The sequence below is a fragment of the Ciconia boyciana genome, chromosome 18 (assembly GCF_034638445.1).
Source record: "Ciconia boyciana chromosome 18, ASM3463844v1, whole genome shotgun sequence".
Classification (NCBI taxonomy): Eukaryota; Metazoa; Chordata; class Aves; order Ciconiiformes; family Ciconiidae; genus Ciconia; species Ciconia boyciana.
Genome location: NC_132951.1, coordinates 12,462,052 through 12,487,499, shown reverse-complemented (window position 1 = coordinate 12,487,499; position 25,448 = coordinate 12,462,052). Strand labels below are relative to the sequence as shown.

The window sequence follows — 25,448 nt, the reverse complement described above, 5'->3', positions numbered from 1 at the left end:
CAGTACCCAGCTGCTGGGCAGGCCGGTCACACAAACCCGGGGCAGTTTTCGGCTGTATACAACCATATATTCATATGCATTATCTAGAGACCTTTGCATTTCAAGGCTGTTGTTATTTTGATCTTTACAACCCCCGGAAAAAATGAGTTCAATTAAGTCTCATCATTAGGAATTTACATAAGGTCACTTCAAGGCTTCGTGCATTTCTTCTGGTTCAGATCTCAGTGCTCCTGGTGTTTCCCCTCTTCATTTATAACCTCATTGCTGTAGGGCATTCCAAGTAAATCATCCACCACCAGTTTCCTCTCTTCAGCAACATGCATCAAGTTTTTCATTCAGGCTAAATGAAGCTTCAACTACTCTGTACAACAGTAGCCCAGTTAAAGGCACAGCATCACTTTGAGAGATGGCAGTTCTCCCCTCAATAGAAAAAAAAGAAATTATTTCAATACAGAAGAGAACATATTAATTTTGATTCCTTTAGCAGGAGGAAAGATGTAATTGCATTTGGTAGCACAAGCACAACCAATGAACCAATTCTTACATATTCTCTGGGAAATTCATTTGCTAATCACTGAGAAGAGCCCTTTCACTGTGAATAAATTGAGAAATGCACTCAGAAGCTGTGAACTGTATTCAGCCACGATGCAAAACTGTGGCGAAGTGCCCATCAGCTACAAGCTGATCAAAATGGTACGGTTTCTGTCTACATGGGAATAAGCGCCCACCTGACTGTGCACTTAATTCGTAAAGCTGAAGATCAAATTTGAACCGAACAGATTCTGAACTGCCAGAAGGGTACAAAATTAATGGATATTAATAGCGTAGGGCTGAGACAGGCTGAGGCTTCATCTCCTGAGCCAAGACCGGACAGCCACGGAGGACAGGCCACCCTCCCCGGTGAGCCCCTCCCTGGCACACTATGCGGCACCAGCCAAATTCTCTTAATTTGGCTAGGACTGAACAGACAAGGGCTGTCGAAGCACCGGCCTGAGCTCTTTCAGCTGTGGGCTCGCAAAGGCTTTGGCCAGAGTAAGCCCCTGCTGACACAGCGAGGCAGAGTCCTCCTGCCCCCCTCCCGCACGGACGCACATCTGGGCAGCTGCAGAGTGAACCAGACTGGGGAACTGAGCTGGGTTAAAATTAACCATCTGGTTTTGACAGGTCTGTTTCAACTGGGATCAGTTCCCTGGTCCAGCGACCCTGCAGTTAAACAAGCACTTGTGTTGGGACAAGGGGGGCTTAGAGAAGCACGGGGGTAGGGGAGAGGTGAGAGGAGAGGCACGGCTTCATCTGGCAGCAGCGTCTGCCTACGCTGACTTAAAACTCTCATGAAATCATGGCATAAGCGTCGGAGCCCCATTTCCAACAGACCCTCAGTGATCCTCAATTGCTTTTCTGCCTCTCCTCTGACAATGGCACGTAGGAGCCCAGCTCATTTAGACATCATTCACGTCCCTATTCGTATCCCAGAAATATCACTGTACTGTCACTACACGCTGGCGAAGAATGAATCTTGTCGTACCTCTGATACAGACCCTGGCTTAATTTTTCAAAGCCTTTCATATTTTTCTACGACTTTCAAAAAGGGTATTTTCAATGTTAAAATGCATTAATACCTCAAACTAGTGGGGATACTTCCCACCTAACCTTTTTCCTCTATTTATTCCATGTCCTCTACTGACACAGCTATCTCTCTTCTGCTAAGCAACCGGCTATATACGCATGGATGAGTCTTTGCAACTGAAAAAATAACTAGGCTGATGCAGCTTAGGTAGGAGAATCTGACTGTGTGCATTCCTCCTGCGGCCGGCCCCAGGAAAAGGACACCCTGCCACTTTTAAACCTGGGAGGTCTTTGAGAGTTTGGCAGAAATCCCCTGGGAGGCCCGTCATTAGCCATTTAAAACTGTCTATAGTATAAGGCTGAATTGCAGCGTCGGACAAAGCCCCTGCAGAGCTATCTGTCAGGAAAGGCTCCCGATACTGGCAGGGGCTGTTAACAGTAACAATGATGACAATATAGCGGGGATTTTCAGGGGTGGGGACTTCAAAGAAACCCTAAAGAGGTATTTTTCATTAAGAAGTAAGAAAGCAGCTGAGTATTGTTTTTGGCACTAAAGCTGAATATGAATGATACTGCGGCAAGTCATAGATCAGCGACAGCATAAATTGACACTGATTTAAATATGCATGTGCTGCTTTTCAGTACCGCTCCCATCAGATCGCTTTTGCATTACCTGGCCAAGACAGCAGCCCTTGGACCATCCTCCACGCTGATACCTTGGGATCCTGCAGTGCTTATAAACATCAACAAGCAGCCAGCAAGCCACTTACGACGGCTACTACGTGCCACTGCTGCGATCTTAGACAGACGGTCTAGTGCCATACTAGCGTGTTAGCTCAGGGTTTCAGCCCGAACCCCTTGGTCACCCGCAGCCTCCCCACTGGGTGACGTGCCAGCTCAAACTGGGAGCAAGCCCGCATGTCTCTGTGCGGGAATGATGGAAACCATGGCCAGCAGGCAGAAGAGTCAGGAGGGACTGTTGGTCCACAGGGAATTTTCTGCATTGAAACTTCAAATCTGTGGTTCTAACAGGGAGAAAAGAAGATGATCATGAAAAAAGTATAAGATGGATACCATGAAACACACCTGGTACAGCAAGTCCTTCTCCTGACCATTAGAATTTACTAATTACACTGTTGTTTACTGCATGGACCGTGACGATGAGCCTGTGAAGAGAAGTGCACCGATATAACCATAAACAGGAATATTGTCAGAAGCCATGCCCTGCCCTCACCAGCCGCCTTCTGGCTGAGACCACCGAAGGGCTCCGCAACCCCAGCAAGACCCAAACCTTGCACCCTCCCCTCAGGTGACCCGTTTGCTTTGCCAGGCTGGGGCTCGCTCAGCCCCGGCCGGATTTAGGAGCGCTGTGTCGCTCAGGAGCCCAGTCCCACTGTAACCACCTGTGGTTTGTGTCCCTTTGAACTGAACCAAGGGCCAGCTTTTCCCCTGACAGTCGAACCCCAAAGCTATCATATCAAGTCAGCACAGAGAAAGTGCCCTCAGGGTTTGCAGAGCAGATTGACTTTCACACCTCACTGGCCACACAGAAGAAACCCAATCTAAACAGCGTAACTTTGCATAACCAATTATTTTCACTGGGGTAATCTGAGCCCTCCACTAAATGCCACTAAATGCCGCTGATCCGGGGAAGGCCCCGCTCAGGGGAGGAACGGCCCAACTGCAGAAGGCAGCCAGAGCGAAGGCTCGTCAGGGCGAGGAAGGGCTGGTCCCTGCCGTGGGATGGGTTTACTCCTGGGAGTGAAGGCCCAGTCCTTCGGCTCAGGCCAGTGCCTGCGCAGAAGGAAGCGCAAACAACTTTTTAGTGCCCAACTTGTTTATATAGTCAGAGATTGGAGGGTGCAAAAATAAGCCAAGGGTAGCACGCTAGCCAGCCAGCCAGAGCTGCGAGGCAGGCTGGTGTGCAAGAAGCTGTCTGGCTTTACTTGATGTCTTTTTGACTTTCTTTTCCACAGTGTCCCACACATTTTGAAAGGCTTCAGCTTTCAGGCTGACTCCCCAGTGACCTATTATCCTTGCACATTGATCACTCCATCCTGTCACCAAACAGCCATTCACATGACCTTGTTTGTATGGAACCGTGTTCCTCCTCTGGCTCCTCTGTCACCAACTTCCTTCTCTCCAACCACCAGCTCATTTCCTCCTGCAGGACCCAGCTCAGTGATCTCCCCTTCTTTCAAGTCCATGAAAATAGACAGTCAAATTAAAACCCTAACAGCTGCAGAGACTAGTGGTCTGCCCACACCTCTGCAGGACACCCACACTCGCTGCCGTGCCCCAGGCTCCAGGCAGGGGCACTGCCCCAGGATCGGGCTGCCAGAGGTGGAGCGGTCCGTGCCACGGGTACACCCGAGACGTGACTTGCTCCTGCAGTCCCTTGTGCCTACAAAGCACTGATCCAGCTGCAAATAGGAACTCCCACTTCAGCCAGATCAGTCTCAACATCTGGCTCCCCATGTGCCCCCTCCCCAAGCATGAGCTGCAAACATGAGGGAGGGACAAGTGTGCAGGGGACGAAGGGCACTGGGCCACCCTCCTGGGGCAAGACAGCCTCAGGCTGGAGTCCTCGGATTGTAACCACAGCCATTAGAAGGGGCAGTTAGGAAAATAAACCTGGTTGTGCTCACCTTAAACATATGATATTTTCCTACTGCACTAAAACGCCTCAGTAGGAGCAGCTCCCCCAGAAACCACCAAGAGAAAAGCTGAGGTGGGGGGTGGGGACGGAGAAGGTACTGAGGATGAGAGAAAAACAGGTTTTCACCTGCATCTTCCCCCAGCACTTCCCTGAATAAAAGGATGGGCAACTCAGACTGTATCTTGAATTAAGACAGGTAAATCATCTAAATCCACTTGTCCAGAGAAAACATAATGATTCACAAGAAGCATGTTATGTTTTCCACCTTTGCCAAAACTCCTATGCTGCCATTCTCCCTCTAAGCTATCACTCCTGGTGTCGGGAAACCGGAGGGTACTTGGCTGCCCTCTGGAAGAAAAAAGCTTGTGCTGTCAGGAGACTTTGTTCCAGATTAGCACACTCTCACATAAGCTCACTATAAAAACTTTTCTGCTACCAAGGGATTTCTATTGCCTTCTTGGGGGATGAGAGAGAAAAATTTATCCTGAGCTTCTTATAAATGACTGATTCAATGACAGCATCCATGCCTAGCTCAGCAAAATCCCACCTTGAGCTTACAGCACACAATATAGCTATTCATCAAGATAACTGCAAAATATTATCTTCTTCAAGACTGACACAATGTATGAATTGAGAAACTAATTTAAAAGCTTTCTGTTTCTCTTTTCAGGTTTCACCAGGATACTGCTTCACCTGTCTCTCTTTCTGACACATTGCATGATCCTTGGATGAAAGGGTTTACACAAACACAAAATGGTTTCTTCTTACATCAGGTAAGTAATTTAGACCACGTGCACTTCTGGGGGACAAGGTCTTCTTGAGAATCCCAAACCCTACATATGTCGCTTACCATCTTATCATTAGCTGCTTCTAGCTGAAAATGCCTTCGCAAGGAGTCGATGAAGAAGGAAATCATGCATCATATACCACAGGGGTCCACAGACGTACGGTTTTGGTGTAGGGTGTCATCTTGTACAATTAATACTAAGAATAACAGATATAGTTCATTTTATGCCAGTAGGAAGTTACACAGTTTAATGCCTAAAGGTCTTCAGATAAATGCTGTTGAGCAATTACAGATCTGGCAAATTCTACAGTGAAGCCAAGTACGTGTAGCTCAGTGGATAATGCTGACTCAAACGAAAGCTTCAAAAATGCCTAGAGATCACACATTCTTCTGAAGGAACAAAGGTCTGCTGCCGGTATTAACAGCTGCCCAGGCAAACACTGCAAATCTGGGATGACTGCAAACTGTTCATTCCCCATGAAGCACGTAGCAGGATTTAATTGCATTTGCAACAACAGGACAAGGGTTTTGTGCAGGATTCTCCACAGGATTTGGGAGAACATTGCCGTGATACTACCTGTGCTACAAGTTGGCCCACATCAAACTGTTTAGAAGAAAGGCTCCTTTCCAACACTATTCAATCATCTTGATCTATGAAGGGAAAATAAAGGCCTAGGGGCCTTCTGGGTGGGTTCAAAGCAATTCACTTCACCTGATCTACTAATGAAGCTGGTCACTCCATTGTGAAAACAGGAACTTTGACATTATTTAACTTTTAATGTACAAGTTCTCTCAAATAACGAGACCCACTGATTGTATTGCTGGTTTCTATGTAGGATTACCATCCTGAGAACCCACCAGTATAAATATACAGCCATTCAAACACCGGGAGCTGGACATCCCATCCTTACCATGACATACAAACAAAAAGCATTATAAGGGCACCAATGTCAAAAAGGAGGAGAAACTCCACAGTGTATAAAACATGGGAATTTTGACTTCTTGACACAGTCAATACACTGAACTCTGACCTCAGGAGGCACAGGGGACTGGAAACCAACAGAACTTAAATTGGCTACAAATCTCTTGTTTTCTCATGACATTTGAGAGAAAACATGGGGACGGTTTCTTTGGGACACATGGGAGTTATAGCTGTGTCACTGCCTTCTCCAGAGAGTTCTTCGCTTTCCTTACAGTCACTCCATCACTGTCACCCACTGACCTTTCATTACTTTCTCCCAGTGCACCAGCATCACTGCTGACCAATGCACTTCACGATCTGTCCAAACCCACAAGAGGAAGAAAAAGCCTGTACAGAACTGTATAAAAGGACATTTACTCTGCACTACATTGTGTCTTCTTTTCTATGCTAGTCTAAATACAAGTGCTGTTTTCACTGCCAATCGTTGTTTGCTTGTGCTGTTTCCACTGGCTAAAACCAGCATTTTTCCAGCTAGTGTTGCCCTCCAGGAAAAAACACACATTCATACCTTTCTTGCATTTAGCACAGGAGAACAAAACTGGTTCCCAGGAATAAGGATGATTTCCTCAAAAGAAAACATTTGCTGTCAGCTGAGGTTTGACCTCTAATGGCTAATTTGGCATCATCATTTTGAGCACTGTAAGACATAACACCGTGAAAAATTAACAGCTTTTTCCCCTCCTGAAGTTTAATATTCGCCTGCAGCTTTGCAAGTGAAAATAAGAGAAAGGAAATAAATACACAAACCCAAACCTCGGGTACAGTCTCTCACATATGTCCACAAAAAGAACCTAAAGACAAAGATCTGTAAAGGAAATTTCACTGGAAATCAAGCTTTTGCAGACACTGAGAAAGAAAGTCTGCAACATGAGACCGTCTTCCTTGAAGAAACACAGCTGATCTGCTGCATTCCCATATCTGACTTCCACTGGTCTGTGTAAAACATAAACTTCACGCTAACCCTATGAAAACAGTCAACATGCTAGAGAGACAACAGTCTGCTCCGAGCTGGTGAAAGGGGAAAAAAGTCTCAGGCTGTCATTCTTCCCTTGCTGTGACCTTCATGCTCCACTGAATTTCTGAAGATACTGAAATCTTGGCAGGGAAGTGTACAGTCTGTGGGAACCAGGCAGCACTGTCCGGGCTCGCTGGTGAGAATTAGGCCCAGTTGAGCCCTTTTTTGGGGGGGCTCTGAGCTCTGCATGGACAGCAGCGCAGTGCTAAGCAAGTCACAGGCTGGGAATTTTACAGGATTGGTGCTGTACGCACTTGTGTATCGTGTGGTGGAGCCGGCACGGACAGCATGCTGCCTACCCTCCTGCCCTGCACCTGTGGGTTGGGGTCGCTCAGTTCCCGCTGGGATCTCCACCCGGACGAGGCACGTTGCTTCGGTGTGCCTCCATGTCCCTGCACGTAATGGCGACCACTCGCTATGAGCTCTCACTACGGTTTATAAAGCCTTAGAGATCAGCAAATAAAAATCTCAACTGGAGACTCGAAAGGAGCACAATTTGCCACGACAAATTATCACAAACCCCGATGCTATTTAATGACCATCGTGCAGAGCCACTCCAAATAAAAAGAGCTACATCCCTCTGAATGAAACGCTGCTGCGCTAGGGCTAGGTGCATTCACGACTGAATGCTCACATTCAGACGGTCCCGGGACAAGTACCTTTTGAGGTCAATTCGCTCCCTCAACAATGTCTGTAGAGGCAGAATAATACCAGCTGCGCTTCCTGGCCAGTCTCAGCAGCACAAGTTGCAGATTACATCTAAATTGCCAAGCCCAGGATAAACAAAAAGATTAAGAGGGCCTTACCCTTTGTGTTGAACAATCGCACTCTGAAGCAAGAAATCACAGCCTACGTAGTGGGTAGGCACAGGGCTGAGTTTTCGGTTTGGGTTAAGGGCTGGTGAGGAGTAAGCAGCTAACTCACACATCTGGGGAAACCACAGATGCTGTTAATCACAGGTTTTCCTGACCCGTAGGCGCTGACAAATTGCATCCTATGGATGAACCTTTTATTAAACCACAGAGGGTTTCAAACCAATATTCTCTATCTCAGCATTCCCAAGTCAACAAAATCCAGCGCACATGACCCTTCTTAATTCTTCATTTAGATGGTGACATGGCCCTTTCCAAAGAGATGGCAGGGCTGAAAGGAAGTAAATAGGGACACGATGTTACGCCAGTGGAAGGCATCTCAAAAGCTGAAGCGTGGACTCCGAGAACTGACATTTTCGAAATTCTTTGATGATCGCCTCAGTCCCATTTCAGTTGCAGATCCTTTTTGTCCTAAGCATCTCCTGAGACAAATCTCTCACTGTCTGCTGGGGCAGAAACCTTTTACAAAATACATAGCCTTTAAATTCTACTGGTTTTTCATTGTGCATGGGGAAGGACCACTGGCACATTTAAAAGAATAAAGTGACTGTTGCTCAGGCCAGGAAAGGTGACCACAAAACAAAATTGCCCTGGGTCCCACTTCCATGACACGCTAGAGCAGGGAGATAGCTGCTCGGCTCACAAGTTAGTGAGAAAGATGATGTCTGGCAGTTCTCATCATCATCTGGACCGACAGAGCAACCCACATAAAAGGAACAAAAAAGCCTGCTGATCAGATTGGTGTGACAGAGGCTCATGAGAGACATGCACATTTTCAACCTAAACAACAGCTTGAGGGATCTATATTACTAATTATCGACTAATATTGCCAGAGTTCCCAGGCTGGCTTCAAAGGTTCTTGCAAAGTGCCCCAAGCACAGGGTTTTTCATCTAATCATAAGGCCTTTTTCTTTGTCCCTGCTAAATGGATTGCTCCATACTGGGCTCCCTCTTCGTAAATCAGCTTGCACATGATGAGCTTTGCAGCAATGAAATTCGTTACCTTAACCACAAAAAACCAGAAACATTTGCTGCAACTGTTAGAACACTTTTGCACCTAATTTCAAAAAAAATGGTGGTTTCCTCTCTTCCTCCCCCCCTCCTTCCCGCCTACTCCTAATCCCATGCTAACACCTTTCTAAAAGGCTGGGGTGAGCAGCTTTGAAACTGAAAGAGCAGGGAAGGGGGGAAAATAAAAAGATATCAGATCTCCAGACAATGAAATAAAGCAGCTATCTCTCACATCCTGCAGCGCTCAGGCTGAGGTCATAAGTTAAACAGGACACCAGAATAGGTGATGTAATTTGCTTATTTAGGATCAGAGCATTCAGTGAAGTGAGAGAGACGACCTATTTGAATTTGCAGATAATCCTATAATAAATGCAGGGATGTTCCGTTGCAGAAACTGCAGCTGGAGCCTGAGATTTCTTTTTCCGTGCACATTTATTTTTGCAGGGGATATAATTGCAATCATTTTTCCTTGCAGGAAAGCCTTGAAACCTCACCTGGGATCAGCCTCCCATTGCATTAGGTATTGTTCAAACAGGGTCCCTGCCCCGGACAGCTTAAAGGTTAAAGGGTCAAGTCAAATAGAGGGTGGGAAAGGAAAGAGAGGCCCGAAGGAGGCAAGGAGGTGGCACAGCCACACTGCAGGACCCAGGTCCCCCAGCCCACTCCCTCCCTTGTACAAGAGCAAAGCTTTGGACTCAAAATTGAGCTGAGCAGCAGTTATGCTTTCAAGTAAAGCACAACCCAGCTTTTCTGAAGATGGACAGGCCCTCCTGGCTCCAAATCTGCCTGCAGAGCCTCAAACCAGCAAGGATTTTACAGCAGAGTTATAAACCTTTAACGACGAGGTTCTTCTACAACAGCAGTAATTTATCGGCAATCTTGTACAACACTGAACACACTGTTTTCCCCTCAAACCATCGTGACAAACACTTGTGATATAAAGATTTAAAGCTAACAACTTGCACTGTTTATCTCCTCAGTTTATCACCATTCCAACCGTAATTTCACCCTGTCAGTGCTGCACAGAATGGCATTACTCACAACCAAGGGCTGCCAGCCCCTTTCCTGAATTTATCTTCTTCGACACACGTGTTTTTTCACTGACAAGAAGTTGGCTAGGCCAGACACCATACCTTAGCCAAAGGAAAAAAAATGTCCTGGGTACCTCGGGCTCACCGAGAAAGAGAGCAGTAAATGAAGAGGCATTGTGCACACTGCCAGGTCTAGATGCAGTCTACACCTGCTTCAGATGGATCTTCAATGAGACAGCGCAGAAAAGCAAGATGGAAAAAGCCAAGTCAGTCATCCAGGTAATATCTGCCAAACCATGTCCATTTTCAAGTGTGTCTCTACGAGACTGGAAGGGAGTTCATGTCCTCCTGCTGTCCTACCAGGCCACACGTGAGTGTCAAAGCGGGCCGGCATGCCCCACGCACGGACACCACGTCTGAGCGAGGCTGCCTGCAGCACCAGGACAGGTGGGAGATAACCTCCTCCTTGAATGGACAGGCCTGTGAGAGAAGCCAAATCTCAACCCCCTGTAAAACGATTTAGCTGTCAGATGTTCGTATCTGTAGCCATCCAGTAGGTCACCTTCTTTAGCAGGTTTTGTGTTTTTCTTTCTTAAACGCAAGTTCTGTGTTAGAACTGCCTCCAAGTTGTCAAGAGCAGAGGATCACTGATCCTCCACTCAAGCCACTTTGGTAGCTGACCCTAAGGCTGCTCACAACAGCCCCTGACAACTCCACAAAGATCTTCCTGACTCGTGTAAGGGACCAGTGTGCTGAATTTATCATGTGAGAACACTCTCCAGCAGGCATTTCACATCACCCCTTTCTGAAGGAGCTACTTTTGGATATCTGAAAAGAAGAAAAGCTGTATACAAGACATTCAAATGTGTGCAGAGGTGACAGACAAAAGACATTTGCATTTCAAATAGAGGGAATGGGTTTATTTCAAAGATTTTAAGGCTAGGAAATGTGTGACTTCTTAGGGGGGAGGCGTTGCATGTCACCAGAAGACAGAATTCATCTTATTTTCACTCAGCCCCCCTAAAATGTTCCTCACCGAAGGCACACCAGGCCTGGCTAAAGCTTCTCCATGACCATCACAGAGTCCTTAAGATGCAGCACGAGGGACACATGCAATAGGAAGATCATACTTGGAAGGCCATAACTGATGCAGCCAGCAGCAGCCCCCATTTCTGGAGCCTTTAACCAGAGCAACCAAGTTGAAGCCCAGTACCACTGAAAGCAGGAATGCTGAGAAGCCCATGGCTGAAATTCTCCATGCACTTGCTGCTCTAAGTCAGACAGAGGTAACGGGTATTTGCCATTGTTTTAACAGAAAAAGGCAGTATTTTGGCAGGGTTACAAAGCAAGCCCATTCTTTATATCTGCAAAAGAGAGACTGTCCATCCCTGCTGAGGGAGCTGACAGAGGAAATGTATTTTATAGCAATCCTGGGTACAACATTGAATTGGGACCTATTTTTACCGTGTGCTCTGCACTACATGCATTAATTGTTACAGCAACAATATTTGGTGACATATTGACTCAAATCATTTACAGAAGAGAAGCCCAAGAGACAAAACAAGCCCTTGCTCCACGAGACAGAGTCAGTCAGGCAGGATGCCACATTGCTTCCTGTGACACACAGAAAGCGCTTATCTACAATGGATGATCGCAGCCGATAACCCATCTCCAGCGCTCTGGCAAGCACAACAGGGCTGTCCTTCGCTGCCGGGCCCGCAGTTCAGACACCGTCTGGCCGAGCTCCACGAAGGCGAGGAAGGAGAATGGTCCGGGTTACGAATGAGTATTGCCCGGCCTCCTCCTTCTGCTGAGCACGTACGCAGCAGCACTTGGGTGTTTCTGGAGGCCGCAGCTTGCACGCCATCAGCCCTCCCCTGCTACAACGACAGCCAAAACCCTTGGTCACCCATTAGCAATACACATTTCTGCAAGGAGGTGGCAGACCTCAAAGCAGTTTGCAAGCCCTGAGGTCTGTAACCTGGTTAAAGACCAGAACAGGCAGTATGGAAGGCACAGCTCAGCAGTTTAAGACTCTAGCCTCCATCCTAATTAAGCCCAATTAGGTTTGCAGAGGATTAGGATGTTTTACAAAGAATTTACAACTGAAGTGCTGAGGTCTCTGTTGGCCACAGTGGCCCCAGAGCACCCTCTGAAAAGCAGAAATTTGCCATTTTTTACGTGGGCAGTCAATACGCTGCAGTTATGCAGTAGGATCCTTCCCAACCTGCTGCCCCCCGCTCTCCCCCTCGCGCACAGACCTACTGAGAGCTGCAGTGCCCAGCCTCCTGGGATGCTGGCCGGGCATCTGCTGGACACGCGCAGCTCCAAGAGCTCGGATTCTCCTCAAGAGCAACAGCAACGTATTAGCAAAACTTGTACGGTCTGTAGAGGACAGCTGAACAAAATCAGCTCCAAAACGCCAAAGCCTTAAATGTAGGTAAATATATGATTCAGAACACAGAGCAGTTTGACAAATAATAGCATCTTCCCATGCCTAGCGGTCTAAAACATGCAGCTGTTCCACCACCACAATTTACAGGGAAGGCATTTCTCCTGGAAGTAAGAGAACACTTAGTATATATTCCTAGCCAGATTGATTACCCCTATTTATACCGTAAACTAAGACAGCACGTACTAAAAAGCCATACAGTTAAACAGTTCCAGACTCCAGATCAGGGGCAAGGGGTCAGTTTTATATCGTATGCTGCACAGTCTTCTGCATTTATTACAGATATCACAGAGTTTTCTGCAGCGTGTTTTTTTGTCTGTGCTTATTCTTGTGGTAATTCAACAAGCATCAGGAAGAACACTGCTATTTTATAGGATCTCAGGGAATCGGAGAATCCACAAGGTTTTTTAAAGGTTTTTTAAAAATAGCAAAGAAGCCAGCGTGCCACTATATAACAACTGCAACCTGTTCTTGGAACGATAAAACCACAAGACTGAACACACTATCTTATATCTGGATATATACATTTATCCTGAAGTAAGATCAACCCATATTATGTCGATCCAATCTGCACGGTGTTACGTCATTCTCCTCTTATAGACAACCTGTACAGCTGGACAACTCTCATTTTCTCTATAAGTTACAGATACAGTTTCAACAACCGACATCGGATATAAGCAGAGGTCTAGAAAATGCTCTCTGGTGTGTTTGCTCAGAAGTCACTGCTATTCCTACAACATTTGTGCAGTTCCACCAGGCCAGGAGACCCCGCGAGCTCAACCACGAGGCACTGAGCCAGACTTCACTGAAGTGTTCAGCTGGCTTGTTTATTCCTAAGAGAAAGCTCCTTTTCTAGCCAGATTTGCAGTTTCTTCTTTTTCTCTCTTTAAACACTGATAAGATGAGAGATGTTGAAGTTGCAAGTTGGTTTATATTACAGTTTTTGAAGGGATAGGTTTCAGCGTGTTACCGTAACAAATACAAGAGTGAAATTGGAAGAGATGGAGATTGAGCTAACACAATTAAAATTTCTTCTTAACAACAATCCACAGATATCCAGTGCCAAACACAATCTGGAGTCATCAACTAGCATGGACATGAATTAACCTAACAGCTTCTGAAAAAAAATACAGGCCTAAAAAAAATCCTCCTATTAAAGTAATTAAGTGTTATCAGAATCACAGAGCCATAATTAAACATGGTTTATAATTAAAACAGCATGTGTCCTAGACAGAGAACACAGCAACAAAGAGACTATAACCGTGACAGTCAATGCCAAAACATATGCCAAGTACCAAAAATCAGAAAAACAGCAGTTTCTAGCAAAGCTGCAGATGCAGTGCCTCTGCTCTTCTGACTTGGTCATCAACACTTCTGACAGATGTTAGCACACTCAGAACTCCTCACAGCTTTGCACAACGTTGCCAAAGTTCAAGCAGAAATCTTGGGAACCAAGTAGAAGACACTGAGTGCAAGACCCAAAAAGCTGAAGCAGTGCCTGCTGTGCAGAAAACGGCGAGCGAGCATGAACTTTAACTCAAACAAGCCTTGTCCTACCTGGCAGCGGCTGAAGATATCCGCCAGGGATACTTGAACATTGAAGTGCTTCAGAACCTGCAGGGCCTGTTCTTTTGCCTTTTCTGAGCAGTTCACAGAGAAACACCTTCCTTCTGCTACCTGGGACTGCAGCTTCAAAAGACAAGTCATAAACCAAAAAGACAATAAATTAAGCACTCCATGCATCATGATCCGTGGGTTTGTTCCTAATACACTTGGTCTGGTTTTAATTACAAATAATATTTGGAGTTAGTATGTGTTTACAGTCTAACTTTTGATCTAACAAGCACAATTGGTAACTTAACATTTAGCTGCTGCTGCAATAGCTTTGAGACTACTGAAGCACTGAAGCACTGCAGCATTTTATATATATATGAAACATGATTGCCCAAGCCCTCTTCAACTTATAATTTGATGGTGTGGTGCCGACAGAGGTAGCAAGAGGAAACGGAGTTTAATCACAGCTTTCACTGATGAAACCTGGCCAGATCACACACAGTATGCAAAAGCACAATGATGGAGACGATGTCCAATGACAGTTTTACCACTTCAACCCTTCTGTTTTACACACCCTTTCACCTGGAGTTCACTGACGGCCAATGAATTTGAAGTGGCTGATGTGGACAGTCCCTCGATGTTTGTTCCACATTTAGCAGAGAAGTTTGTATCTGGGAACAAGCACTGGGAAGTTCCAGACACATCTTTATGAACATGATGAGTACGCACAGCAAGGTGGGATCTGCTACATGCAAGCAGCCTAGCAGAGCCATCCTGTCCTCGCGTAGGGCATACAAAGGCAAAGGAACAAAGGCAACCAGACATTTCCCAGCACAGTATCGTACACTGGGAAGCAGTTATTTTCCTTTTGCAATTCCTACGCAGTACTTTGAAGTTACAGCTTTGCCAAATAAGATTATGCTGGATGCTGAATTACCTATTACATCAACTGTAGGCTCAAGGAACCACAGTCTGGATAAGGAACCTGTAGCATGGCACGGCTGCACTTGCCTCACAGTGTCTCATCATGGGGGGAGTTTTCTTCAATGCTCAGGTATTATGTAGGAAATTAGCGACCTACATTCTGCAAATATGCCAACTAGCTACTTGAGTAGTTGGGAGCTTTTATATTGATAGTTTGTAAAAAAGAAGTCCCGCACTCTGGCTCATGTGTGTAATCCAGAATAGTTTCACTCTTCCAAATGAATTTTTGGGCAGTAACAAAGTGCAAAGGACCTGCAGCAGGCATCACAACATTGCAACCACTGACTTGACAGGTTCAGTATATTCCCACCAACACTCCGTTTTGAAGTGTGTCTCGTGAAAGGCTCTGAACATCTGGTGCTGAGGGTAAGGTTGGGTTTTGCTTTGGTTTTTTTTGTGTATCTATAGGAACACAAAACCTCTACAGCTTCACTGGGACCCATGCTTGGTGCCTTCCATTCTCTCCCTTCCAAGCCTGAAGAAACATCTTTAAGTGTTGAAACTATGTCAGTGTGGAGCCAGTCAGTAAACAAGAATCTTTGTGATAAAAAGCATGGGAATTGAGCTGCCTTTCACCTGCCAGTGAGGCCAAACAGAAACACTTTGTTCTGGATTGCTTGGCTTCATTTCCACCCCCCACCCCTAATGGGGAGTAATCGCTCTCCCCACTGATGCAGTACTGAGTATAAAAAAAATTTCAGCCTGAGGTTTGGTCATTCAGAACAGCAAACCTCTCAAGACCCTTAATGTAGTTTTTAGTGCAGAAAACATGAAAAAGCCAAGCCAGCTGTTGCATTCACATCTGACTTTTCCTCTTCTTTACACTGCACATCCCAGACCATGCAATGATACAATGCCAGAAAAACACCAGAAGCTCTGAACACTTACAGTCTGATATGGGAGTCCAGAGGTTAAAATTACTCTTCCTTCCTGTCGGGCAATCTGGAAAAAACAGTACAAATCATAATGAACATGGGCTGAAGTTACACCGGATTCAAGCTTTCCTTTCAGTCAAGGCAGAGAGAACATGAACTGGCAATATTGAGTCTTTCTCTCCAGTGTTGACATACACTAGGCCAAGAGTATCTGGGTCTGGTTCAACGCCACACTCTTGACAGCAATAGCAGCTCAAGGTATCGCTTGCTCACTACATGTCCCCTCCCTGCCAATACCCGCCTTGCCTCACGTGTGCTGGAGCAAGCTACTTGTGCATCTGCACTGCAGATGGCCCAGGGAACCGATCCACCTTGAAATAATCCTATCAAAAACCTTTCTATCTGATTTTTTCCTTAACCCAGACTATTTCTATTTCCCCAGTCTGGTTCACAAAGAAGCAAGCACTTCTGCTTGCACAGCAATGCACAGGAGAGAAAGGAAAAAATAACTTAAGCAGGTAATTCCAGTAGAAAAGTGTACCATTAAATGTGTCTGCAAACTTCACAGACATTAACAGAATGATGCTCACTCCATTCCTTAAAGATAAGACGGTGCTATTCTCCCAGCAGCCCAAGAGCAGACATAGAGAAATTTTGCACCCTTTCCAGGCTGCAAAGAACGTGTCCATTAGCGTTTATCACCTCCTGACTTGCAATCCTGCGCTTTTATCAGAGGTCTTGTCCTTCAAGGGAAAGGTCTGCGCTGAATTATCAGGGGACTCATTAGCCGCACTCCTGATCTTCGCAATAGAGTAAGAGACACTTTCAAATGGTTTGGTGCCAAAAGGAGATACTAAATCTGGAACTGCAATTCTTCACAAGGATGAAAGTGTGACTGATCTTCGTATGATTAAATGGCATCCCTCCCTCCCACCCCTGCACCCCCTCCTGTAGGAGGGAAATAGTTTCATGGCCATAGCGACAGAAGGATTCCCATGTGAACCAGCAGTTCAGCTCTGCTAGTGCTGACAAGAGATTGGCACTTCGAGGTAGGCATGAGGTTATTTCTCTTCTCTGGCTTGAATTCTCTTGGAAGCCCTTGTATTTTTCCCTGTTCCCAGATGTGTGTCACGGAGGTCTCTCTTCTAGATCAGAGTTTCAGAAGCTCTCTCTGGATCACTCTTTAACCCTGGCAGGAGGAAGCATTTGGGATCAGAGTCCTGGTGCGCTTCCCAGACAGCCTGACACCACCAAGCACAGCCAGGGAACACCGAAAAAAACAAACCAAGATTTTTAAACTCTGTCTTGGATAGCTAGTCTCTTAAGACCCACTGGACCTATGGCAATGTGAAACAAGGGGGAGAAGGCTCTGCAGGCACAAACTCCCCGTGCAGTCAGCTAAGCAACCATGTTTTTCCTAGCTTGACCTTTCAGGTAGCCGCTTCCCTCCCTTTTTTGTGAAGTCACTCTTTGGCTGCCAGTTCTGCACTGAGAAAGCGATTGGCAACAACTTCTAAAACATCTTCCTACAGGCAAAATTACCAGATTTCTATCAAAATCAACCCTCTCTCTTGATAAAGGAAAAAAAATCTCCAGGAACAGGAACCTTGAAGTGGCAGCAGAGATACCCCGTGGTACATGCAATCCTACTACCTGCAGTTTGCGTTACTGAACAGCCCTGCCAACAAACCATCCTCATGGCCTGTTAGCGAGAGAAGTCCAGTAAGGCAACAGCAAAAGTTCACCATAGAGATTTGTCGACAAGGGAAAAGAGGTGAAATTCCTTCGACCCATGTGTGCTTCAGGGTAAGTCTGAGGATTTCACAGCTGGAACACTCCATTCTGACTTCCTGCATCCAGGGTTAATTAGTTCAAGCTTGATAAATCTTATCTAAATGGCTCTGCAGAGACAGGCAAAGAACATCAAATAAAAAGGAGAAAAGCAATAACTCTTTCAGCATGTTTTTCCGCCTCTGGAACAGTGACTGGGAGAAGCACGCAGAGCCAGAAAAGCCATGTGATAGCACACATCTGACTGAAACCATGGAGGATATGTGCTGGAGAAAAGGGCACAATTCATTCTTTTTCTCTGAAAGAAATAATCAAAGGCAGCGCTGGGACCCTACAGGAGATGTGTGCTCGGAGATGCAAATAAAAGGAAAAGAACTGTCAGCGTAGCGTGTTGGGGTGGGTGTCAGGGACTTGTGCTCCGTCCCAAGCGCTGCAGAGAGGGCATTAGCCTCAGTTTCACACTCTATTAAACAGATAATATCAACTTCCTCTGGAAAAGGCTTAGACCTTCTGGATAGAAAGCACTCCCTAATAACTTGGTACTATTATTTAGCCCTTAACGTGCCTGTCTGTTCAGCCAACTTTCACCTTGCAGAGATGAACAAACTGAAATGAGTTACTACAAGAGAGACCTGGAAGGGCAACGACTGATGAGAGAGGGCAGAGAGAGACCCTATGTTTCAAAGCCAGCACCAGCGGCAGAATGATTCGTGAACAACCTAAAGGATCCTGAATTAAGGCCAAAGAGGGTTTCAAGAAACAGCAGCACAAGGCTGTAGATTTGTAATTTAAAATTTAAAATTTGCCAAGCGTGACACATCTTGGGCAATGCTACATGTCCTTGAAGAGGCAAACTGCAGCGCTCCCTTTGCAAGGCAGCACTCCAGGAAAAGCTGTGACCCCTTTGCAGTGGCAGAGGTGAAGCAGAGATCCTGAGCCTAGGCCAGCAAGGTCCCAGGTCAGACAAAAAGGGAGCGGACAGAAAGCATCTGCTCCAGGATGTGTGCTGGAAAAGCACCCAGACAAGGATCTACTAGAGAAGTGGATCACAAACCTCAGCCCAACCCTGAAGCTCCCTACCTGTTATCTCAGGCTCTTTTAAAATAGACAGTAAACCAAGACCTTAATAGCTATGAACACACTCAGTCCAGTCCTGCAGTGCACTTGCTGTACTGCTGGTATTCCAACCCTGGACTTCTCTTCAGCATTCCTGAAAACCATAAATCATACAGAGTTATTGCATGATTTCGTATGTGGCTTTAAGTACCACACCAAAACCATCGACCCAATTTTGTTACTTAATGCAGACCCATTTGTATCGAGGTCTCCAATGAAAGACATTCTCCTCCTGCTGACCAAACACCAAAAGCAAAGTCTTGATCTTAAAGGCAGAACAGTTCTTCACCTGTCCTCTGCGAATTTACTCTGCAGGCTGGCGGGGAGGTAAAAAGACTAGCAAACCTGAAGAGTCGTTTACATCAAAAATATGGAAAAAGACATTCAAAGCTGAGACGAGATCAGAGATTAGATTCCCCCATTACATGAAGCTCTGCTCACTGCAGTATTAGAAGTCCCATTTGTGTCCCATGGCTTTGAACCACTCCAGGGCAATTTAGATCCAGGTGCACATTGCTCTAACTATCTCCTGAGATCCATCCAAGCCTGGCCCTCCTCTCCGACTTGCTGGTTCACCTGGAGTTTTGGGGGAGTAGGTGAAACCTTGCAAGGGAACCTTCTACACCATGGGAGCTGCAGGAAGCCAGTTCCACCAGCCTTCTCGTTATTATCACACTTCAGAAGACACCAGGTTTGCCTTAGCGTGCAAATTATTCTTAGAGATGAGGATGATTCTGAAGACCAAGAGCACAGTCCATCAAAAAAACAAAACAAACCAACCCACAACTCAACTGAAGGGGCTTTGAGATTCCACCAAGTCCCTTTGAAATTAGTGACCTAAGAGACTACCAAAATTTTCTTATAAGCTTCTGCTCCACTCCTGAAGTACAACATTGCAAGATCTACTGTAGTCACTTCAGGCTAGTGGGTGATCCTTTAAGGTTGGTATGAGAAGCATCTCACCACTCTACTTGATTCTGTAAAATTGCAGAGAAAAGAGGAACACCCACTGAAACTTTCCCACCTCCTTCCAATTACCTATCTATCTAGAAGGCACAAAAGATAGGTTTAAGATTCTCTGCAGAGAGAAGTTTGCAGAAGACGAGCTGGAAGACCTGGCTAGAAACACAAAAAGACATGATTTAAGTAAAGAAAAATGTATTAACTGGAAAAAACATGTTGCTTATAGGAGTAAGTGCAAATGCAGAGTGGCTTACCCCAATAACGGCACCTGCACACACAGAAGGATGCTGTGCAAGAGAGACCCAATCTCCGCATTCTTCACCACATGGAGTTATTCTTTACCTTTGGATGGAGTCAGGAGCCCCTGGTGAGGAACGGCTGGATGCCTACAGCCCTTCTCAAGAGAGGCCTCCCTATTTTGCCACACAGCAGGGAGCCAGGCTTAGGCCAGCCTGGGCCACTACCAAAGCCCTCCAGAAGGGCCTCCTACCCAAGGTGCAGGGCTGGAGCAGTGCTGCCAGGCAAGGACATGTTTCAGGGAAAGCATGTGGTGAATCCCCTGGCTCTCAATGCACAGGCTGCTAAAGGCAGGTAAAGGAGCTCGTCCAGCACATCTGGTACAAATTTCATCCCCCAGCTGCATACCTGCTTTGCCAAACACTTGCGTGCATTGTGCTACAGCAGCTAGGATATAAATGTAACACTGTAAAAATGTTACTGCCAGCCCACCGAATGAGAAGACTTGGAAAATGACACGGCACCCATCCTTGGCCACAAAGCTGCTCTTCCCAGAGAGGCTGGTGCTCATGAACAGAGGCTAAAACGTTTTTGTCAGGATGGACTGTGAGCTCTTTGCCTTCAACATGAGGACAGATTTAACCAGAGAAATTTTCAGTATGAGTTTCTACTATTTTTCCATTTTTAAAGATTTTCTGTGTCTGTGCTTATGACAGATAACTTCTAATCAGTCACTTCTCCAGTCAAGTCCTAATTAAATGGCACCGTTAAATACACAGAATGCAAACCAGTGTCAACTCACAGCAGCTAAATATGGGCAAACAGGGGAATGCACTGGCTTGTGGTGCTAGAGGTCCTGCTGTCACGGGCTGGCAGATCTGAGACTGCAGATCTGGCATGATAAACTTGCCATGACAACTGTCGTTCAAGGTAAAACATTTAGCCAATAATAGCAGCACAACACAAAGCAATACACAGGACACAGACTTCAAGTTTAGCCCAGGAATGAGGTTTCTCAAAGCAATTACTGCCACACGCATTCGTGTAAAAGAAAAAATAAAAGAAATCCATAGCTGCCCAAGCACAACCTACAAAGCTCTCAGACTTTTAAGTTTGATCTCAAATAATAGAGGGTGAAGGACAAGACCCATCTGCCTACCAATACTTGAAGTCACCTTAACAAGCCACAGGAATGAGAACAATAAGGAGCAAATGCCAGGTGATTCAGGAGTTCTTGGCACAGGGAGGTGTGTAATACCACTGATAAATCATTTTAGTGAAATGACTTTAATGAAGAACAAACACTAACTCTGTACACACTTACCTGTTCCTGGTGACACTAGTTTGAGACAGTGTTGGGATAACACCCAAACTATCTTGTATTCAGTGACCAGGATCTAAACCCTTCTCCTGGCCTTTGCAGTACCATTTACAAGTTTTCGGCTGTAGAGTGGTCAACATTCAGTTTTTATTAAATCAGGACTCGCCGGTTATAAAGCAGGGTGGGCGGAGTCTATTTTTATCTTTGATTATCCAAGCACAGATCAAAGGCTCTGCAATACAGTAACACTCCAAGGGCTTTTGATAGTGAAAGGATGTTTGTCCGGTCACCATAGAGAGAGCAATGTAAAACATCCTGTCCATAGCACGATAAGGTATCAGGATGAGAAGCGGAGACAGGGCTCTGGGGGGAGGCAGTGAGAACTAGTTTGTTTAAATGAGTTGTACAAGTTTGGCAGAGAGGAGATATTAATTATTTCTGCAGAAGTTAGAGCCTGCCCAAGGATTCAGGCCAAGCAGACATCTGAAGAGGAAACATCCTGTGCACCAGGCCGGGTGATCAGTGCACATTTGATAGCAACACTCTGTGTGGGCTGGATATCTCCACTTCTGGCATAGTAGAAGTATGTCTGAAATGAAGAAGCATGTGTCTCTCCTCTAGAGGCAGAGGGTCAAAGCTGTTATGGGAGTCCAGATCAATGTTCATTGTCCCCATGTATGTTAGAGACTCTTCCTTTCCCAAACATTTCACTGCAAGTCGTGGCTGATCACCTTTGAGTCATCTCACAAGGTGGCAGCCAGCTAGGACATTATATGGCAATTTATTATGGAAATTTTCCCTTTCATATTGAACAGCCATCTTTTGATTATGGTTCTGCTTGACTGACCCAGGCACAAGGCAGGCAAATACCTTCTCTGTAAGCCCAAACTGGAGTCCATTAGGAACCTAAGTGAATTTTGGGTTCCTTTCTCTGATTTTTGTCTTGTTGCAAATCTACCACCACCTTCATCAACATCCCAGCTTGCCAGTGACACAAATAAGGTGTGAGATCACAGCACTCTCTGCTCGCCTCCCATCTCCTGGAAACAGAGAACCAAGCCCACGCGCTTCTGTAGGGACTAGCTAATACCAGCTGCCATACGGCACAGCTTCTCGGCCTGAACCAGAGAACAGGGTCTCAGCACAGGCACAGGAGGAAGCATGCACCGGGCAGCTCCTGCCAACCCGCTGCCTGTTCAGCACGAGTGGCTAACCAGTGCGGTTATTCAGTAAGCAGCAGGCCTTCCCCAAGGAGCGCAGATGGGAGCTATAAACACACACACACAGGTGACTAACCTCAGCAGCTTTCCTATGGTCATCCTCATTCTCCAGCATCCAGACATCTACACCAAGGCAGCGAAGATAGCGCCCGAGGCCTTGCAGCATATTATCGCAGACCACGCTGAACTCCTTTGGGGAGATGGGAGCAGGGGGACATGAGGTCTCCTTTCTGGATCCTTTGCATTGCTACAGAAAGGCAAGAGATCCGTAAGCAGCAGACCAGAAGGCTGGTTTCCAGTACATTTGTGTTTTGCCTCCCTGCATTCACCTGCCATGGCAAATCCAACTGTCCCCTACCACCTGTATTACAATTCCCCCATGCTCTGCAACACCTCCAGTTCCTCCTTCGTGTCCTTTCTACATCACCCACCTACCACGTGGGCAGGAGGCAGCACGTGATGGGGCTAATTCTGAATTGGCCATTCACTCACTGGCCAGCTGGCCACCCAAACCAGGGATCTGCAGCCTCTCCCTGGAGAAACGCCAGCCTGGCCTTCTATGCTCTACACAGACATTCATTTTCATGAAGTCACAGAAACGCATCTTCAAGACTGCTATTCCCCTATCGAATTAGACTGTAATTAATATACATGTGCCAAAGTTATGATTTGGGAAGGGGAGCTGACAGACAGAGGGAGAAACAGGTAGACAAAGCAACCACATCAGCTTTGTTATCTTCGGAAGTTTAAAACTAGGCAGAGCCTGAATTCTGTTTATTTTATTTCCAATGTCTGCTGCTGGGGGAGTTCCTGCAGTTGGAGACTTTGTTGTTGGGAGGTTCCCAGAAGTACAATAGCTAAATTCATGGAGAAGGGAAGTTATTAAGGAACCTCCAAACTTCAGCTTTGCCTCCAGGAACTTGAATCAGCTGGGATGACTGCAGGACGCAGCCACCACCTATGCAGGGCTACAGTGTCTTTGGAACCAGAGAGTGACTGCAGCATTGCAGATTAGCTCTCAGGCCTGGAAATGCTGTGGCACACCATGCAGATAGATACACCTGGGCCGACCATGTGAACTAGCTCGGATCTGAGAGCTCAATCTGTGTGATGCTGCACCTCCCAGCAGCTGGTACATGCACTCAAAGCTCTGGAGCACTGGGCAGACTGGACTGTCACCAGCTCCTGCAAGGCTCTTGGTGGATGCAGCTGTGCCCTGAGACATCAGAGTGCCGTGATAACAGATCAAGCTGACCCTTCGATGTTGAGGTAGTTGGAAGACACTAACCCTGTGCTGCTCCTTCTGTTCAAACAGATGTAAAGGAGCAGCAGCTGGCTCTTAGCTAGTGTTTATTCAATGGCCAGCAATGTCGTATGTAGCTTTTTTCTCACGTTTCATGCCAGCAAAGAGCAAAAAGCTTATAAAGGAGAATAGTGTCATTAGCCCCACTTCAGATAGTGGACCAGGAAACACTGGGAAAGAGAGCTCGGAGTCATGCAGGATGCAGAGTCAGGAGAAGTCTGCCTTTTTGAGTCCCAGTCCAGGTTTTACCGACTACCTCTCGGTTAATGAATCTGACTGTACAGAACACAAAGATGACCTGTGAGTTCACAAGGTAATTCAAGCCTGAAGTACTTACTTTTCCCATCTCTGCAGCGGCCAGCCAGATCTGTTGTAACATACAATATTCCCATGAACACAGAGTGCTTAGGAACCTACTGAGCAGCTTTGTGTTTTACTGCCTGACTAAGACTAATGGGATACTGTACATTTACACACACGTGATAAGGAGGATCCTGAAAAGGTAGCTATAATCAATAGCATCTCAGTCCAACCATGGAAGGTAGCATTGACTTCAGGAGCTAAATACACATTTGGGACTACTCAGAAGGATACAAAGCCATAGTGAGTCTTCTCAGTTAATAAACAAATCTGGTTTTCTGCTAATGTTTTCATAGGTGCATAAACAACCAGATGGTTGCATTTTAAAAGTAAAAATTACTGAGAGAGAGGGACCAGTCACGTTCCAAGATATTTAAGCAGAGTCACACAGCTCCAAGTTATGGCCGGTGGAGTTTTAAGGCTCTGTCCCAACATACATTGCAGGGGGAGGCCAGTCACGGAGTACGTGATGGCGGGCAGGGAGACAGAGACCAGCCATCAGCAGAAAGACCTTTTTGACTGATTGGTTGTTTTTAACTTTGCAGACTTCTACTCCAGATGCAATAAAGGAGGCATTCCCAATGTGAAACCAAAGTGTAGAAGCTCAGTTAAAAGCAAAAGTAAGGAAGTCAGTTCTGAAACCTCATTGATGCAACACCTAGGCCACAGAATTCAAACCCGCACCACTAAGGAAATGGGGAAGGAGCATTTCTACCAGCAAGGTTAGCTGGATTCTCCCACACAGATCTGCACCAATATTTTGCGAAGACAAATGTTTCCCTAAAATTGCAGGGAAAGCTGAACCAAGGCATGCAAAGGAGAAAGCACATCTTACCAGTAAAGGGGAGGAGCGAGGAACATGTTTGCTGCAATAGCCCTGAGAACAGACTACAAACAGGCATGCCATGCATAGCTAATAGTATGACCGAGAGACAGGGCAACATATGATTTGCAGGGGTCTTGAGCAACATGCAGCTCTTTGAAGATGTTTACAAACCTGTCCAGAAGGTGACGGTACATCTTGTTTATTCAGCTGCTTCTTTGCCCTGCGTTTTATGCTTGGTTTTCCCACCAGACTCTCAGTCAGGTCTGAACTCAGACCAAAGCTTGCTGGATCCTTACAGAGCTTCTCATAGATCTCCAGCAAACAGTATGCATCTGAAGCTGAAAAAAATGGAATATGAGCCTCAGCTGGTTTCATGCAAAAGTAAAATGGAGGCTTTCCTCATGCAAGGAAGAACCCTCACCTTTGTAAATGCCACTGAACGCAAACAACCCGCGAAGCTCCAGCTTACTAACGTCGTACCCTGCACTCTTACAGATTCAGTGAGCATCATAACCTAACACAT

The 25,448-nt window shown here is 46.1% G+C and overlaps 1 protein-coding gene across 12 annotated transcripts in view; it reads right to left on the bottom strand.

Moving 5' to 3' along the window:
- The window catches only part of EXD3 (exonuclease 3'-5' domain containing 3), a 296,388-nt gene that overhangs the window by 122,398 nt on the left and 148,542 nt on the right, over positions 1 to 25,448 (bottom strand). For all 12 annotated transcript variants that reach the window (XM_072883192.1, XM_072883193.1, XM_072883198.1 and 9 more), the window contains 4 exons: positions 25,097 to 25,263; positions 22,513 to 22,683; positions 15,802 to 15,855; positions 13,933 to 14,064 (listed from right to left, as the gene is read on the bottom strand). In XM_072883192.1, the coding sequence (XP_072739293.1) occupies positions 13,933 to 14,064; positions 15,802 to 15,855; positions 22,513 to 22,683; positions 25,097 to 25,263 (524 nt within the window). The remainder of the gene's footprint in view (positions 1 to 13,932; positions 14,065 to 15,801; positions 15,856 to 22,512; positions 22,684 to 25,096; positions 25,264 to 25,448) is intronic.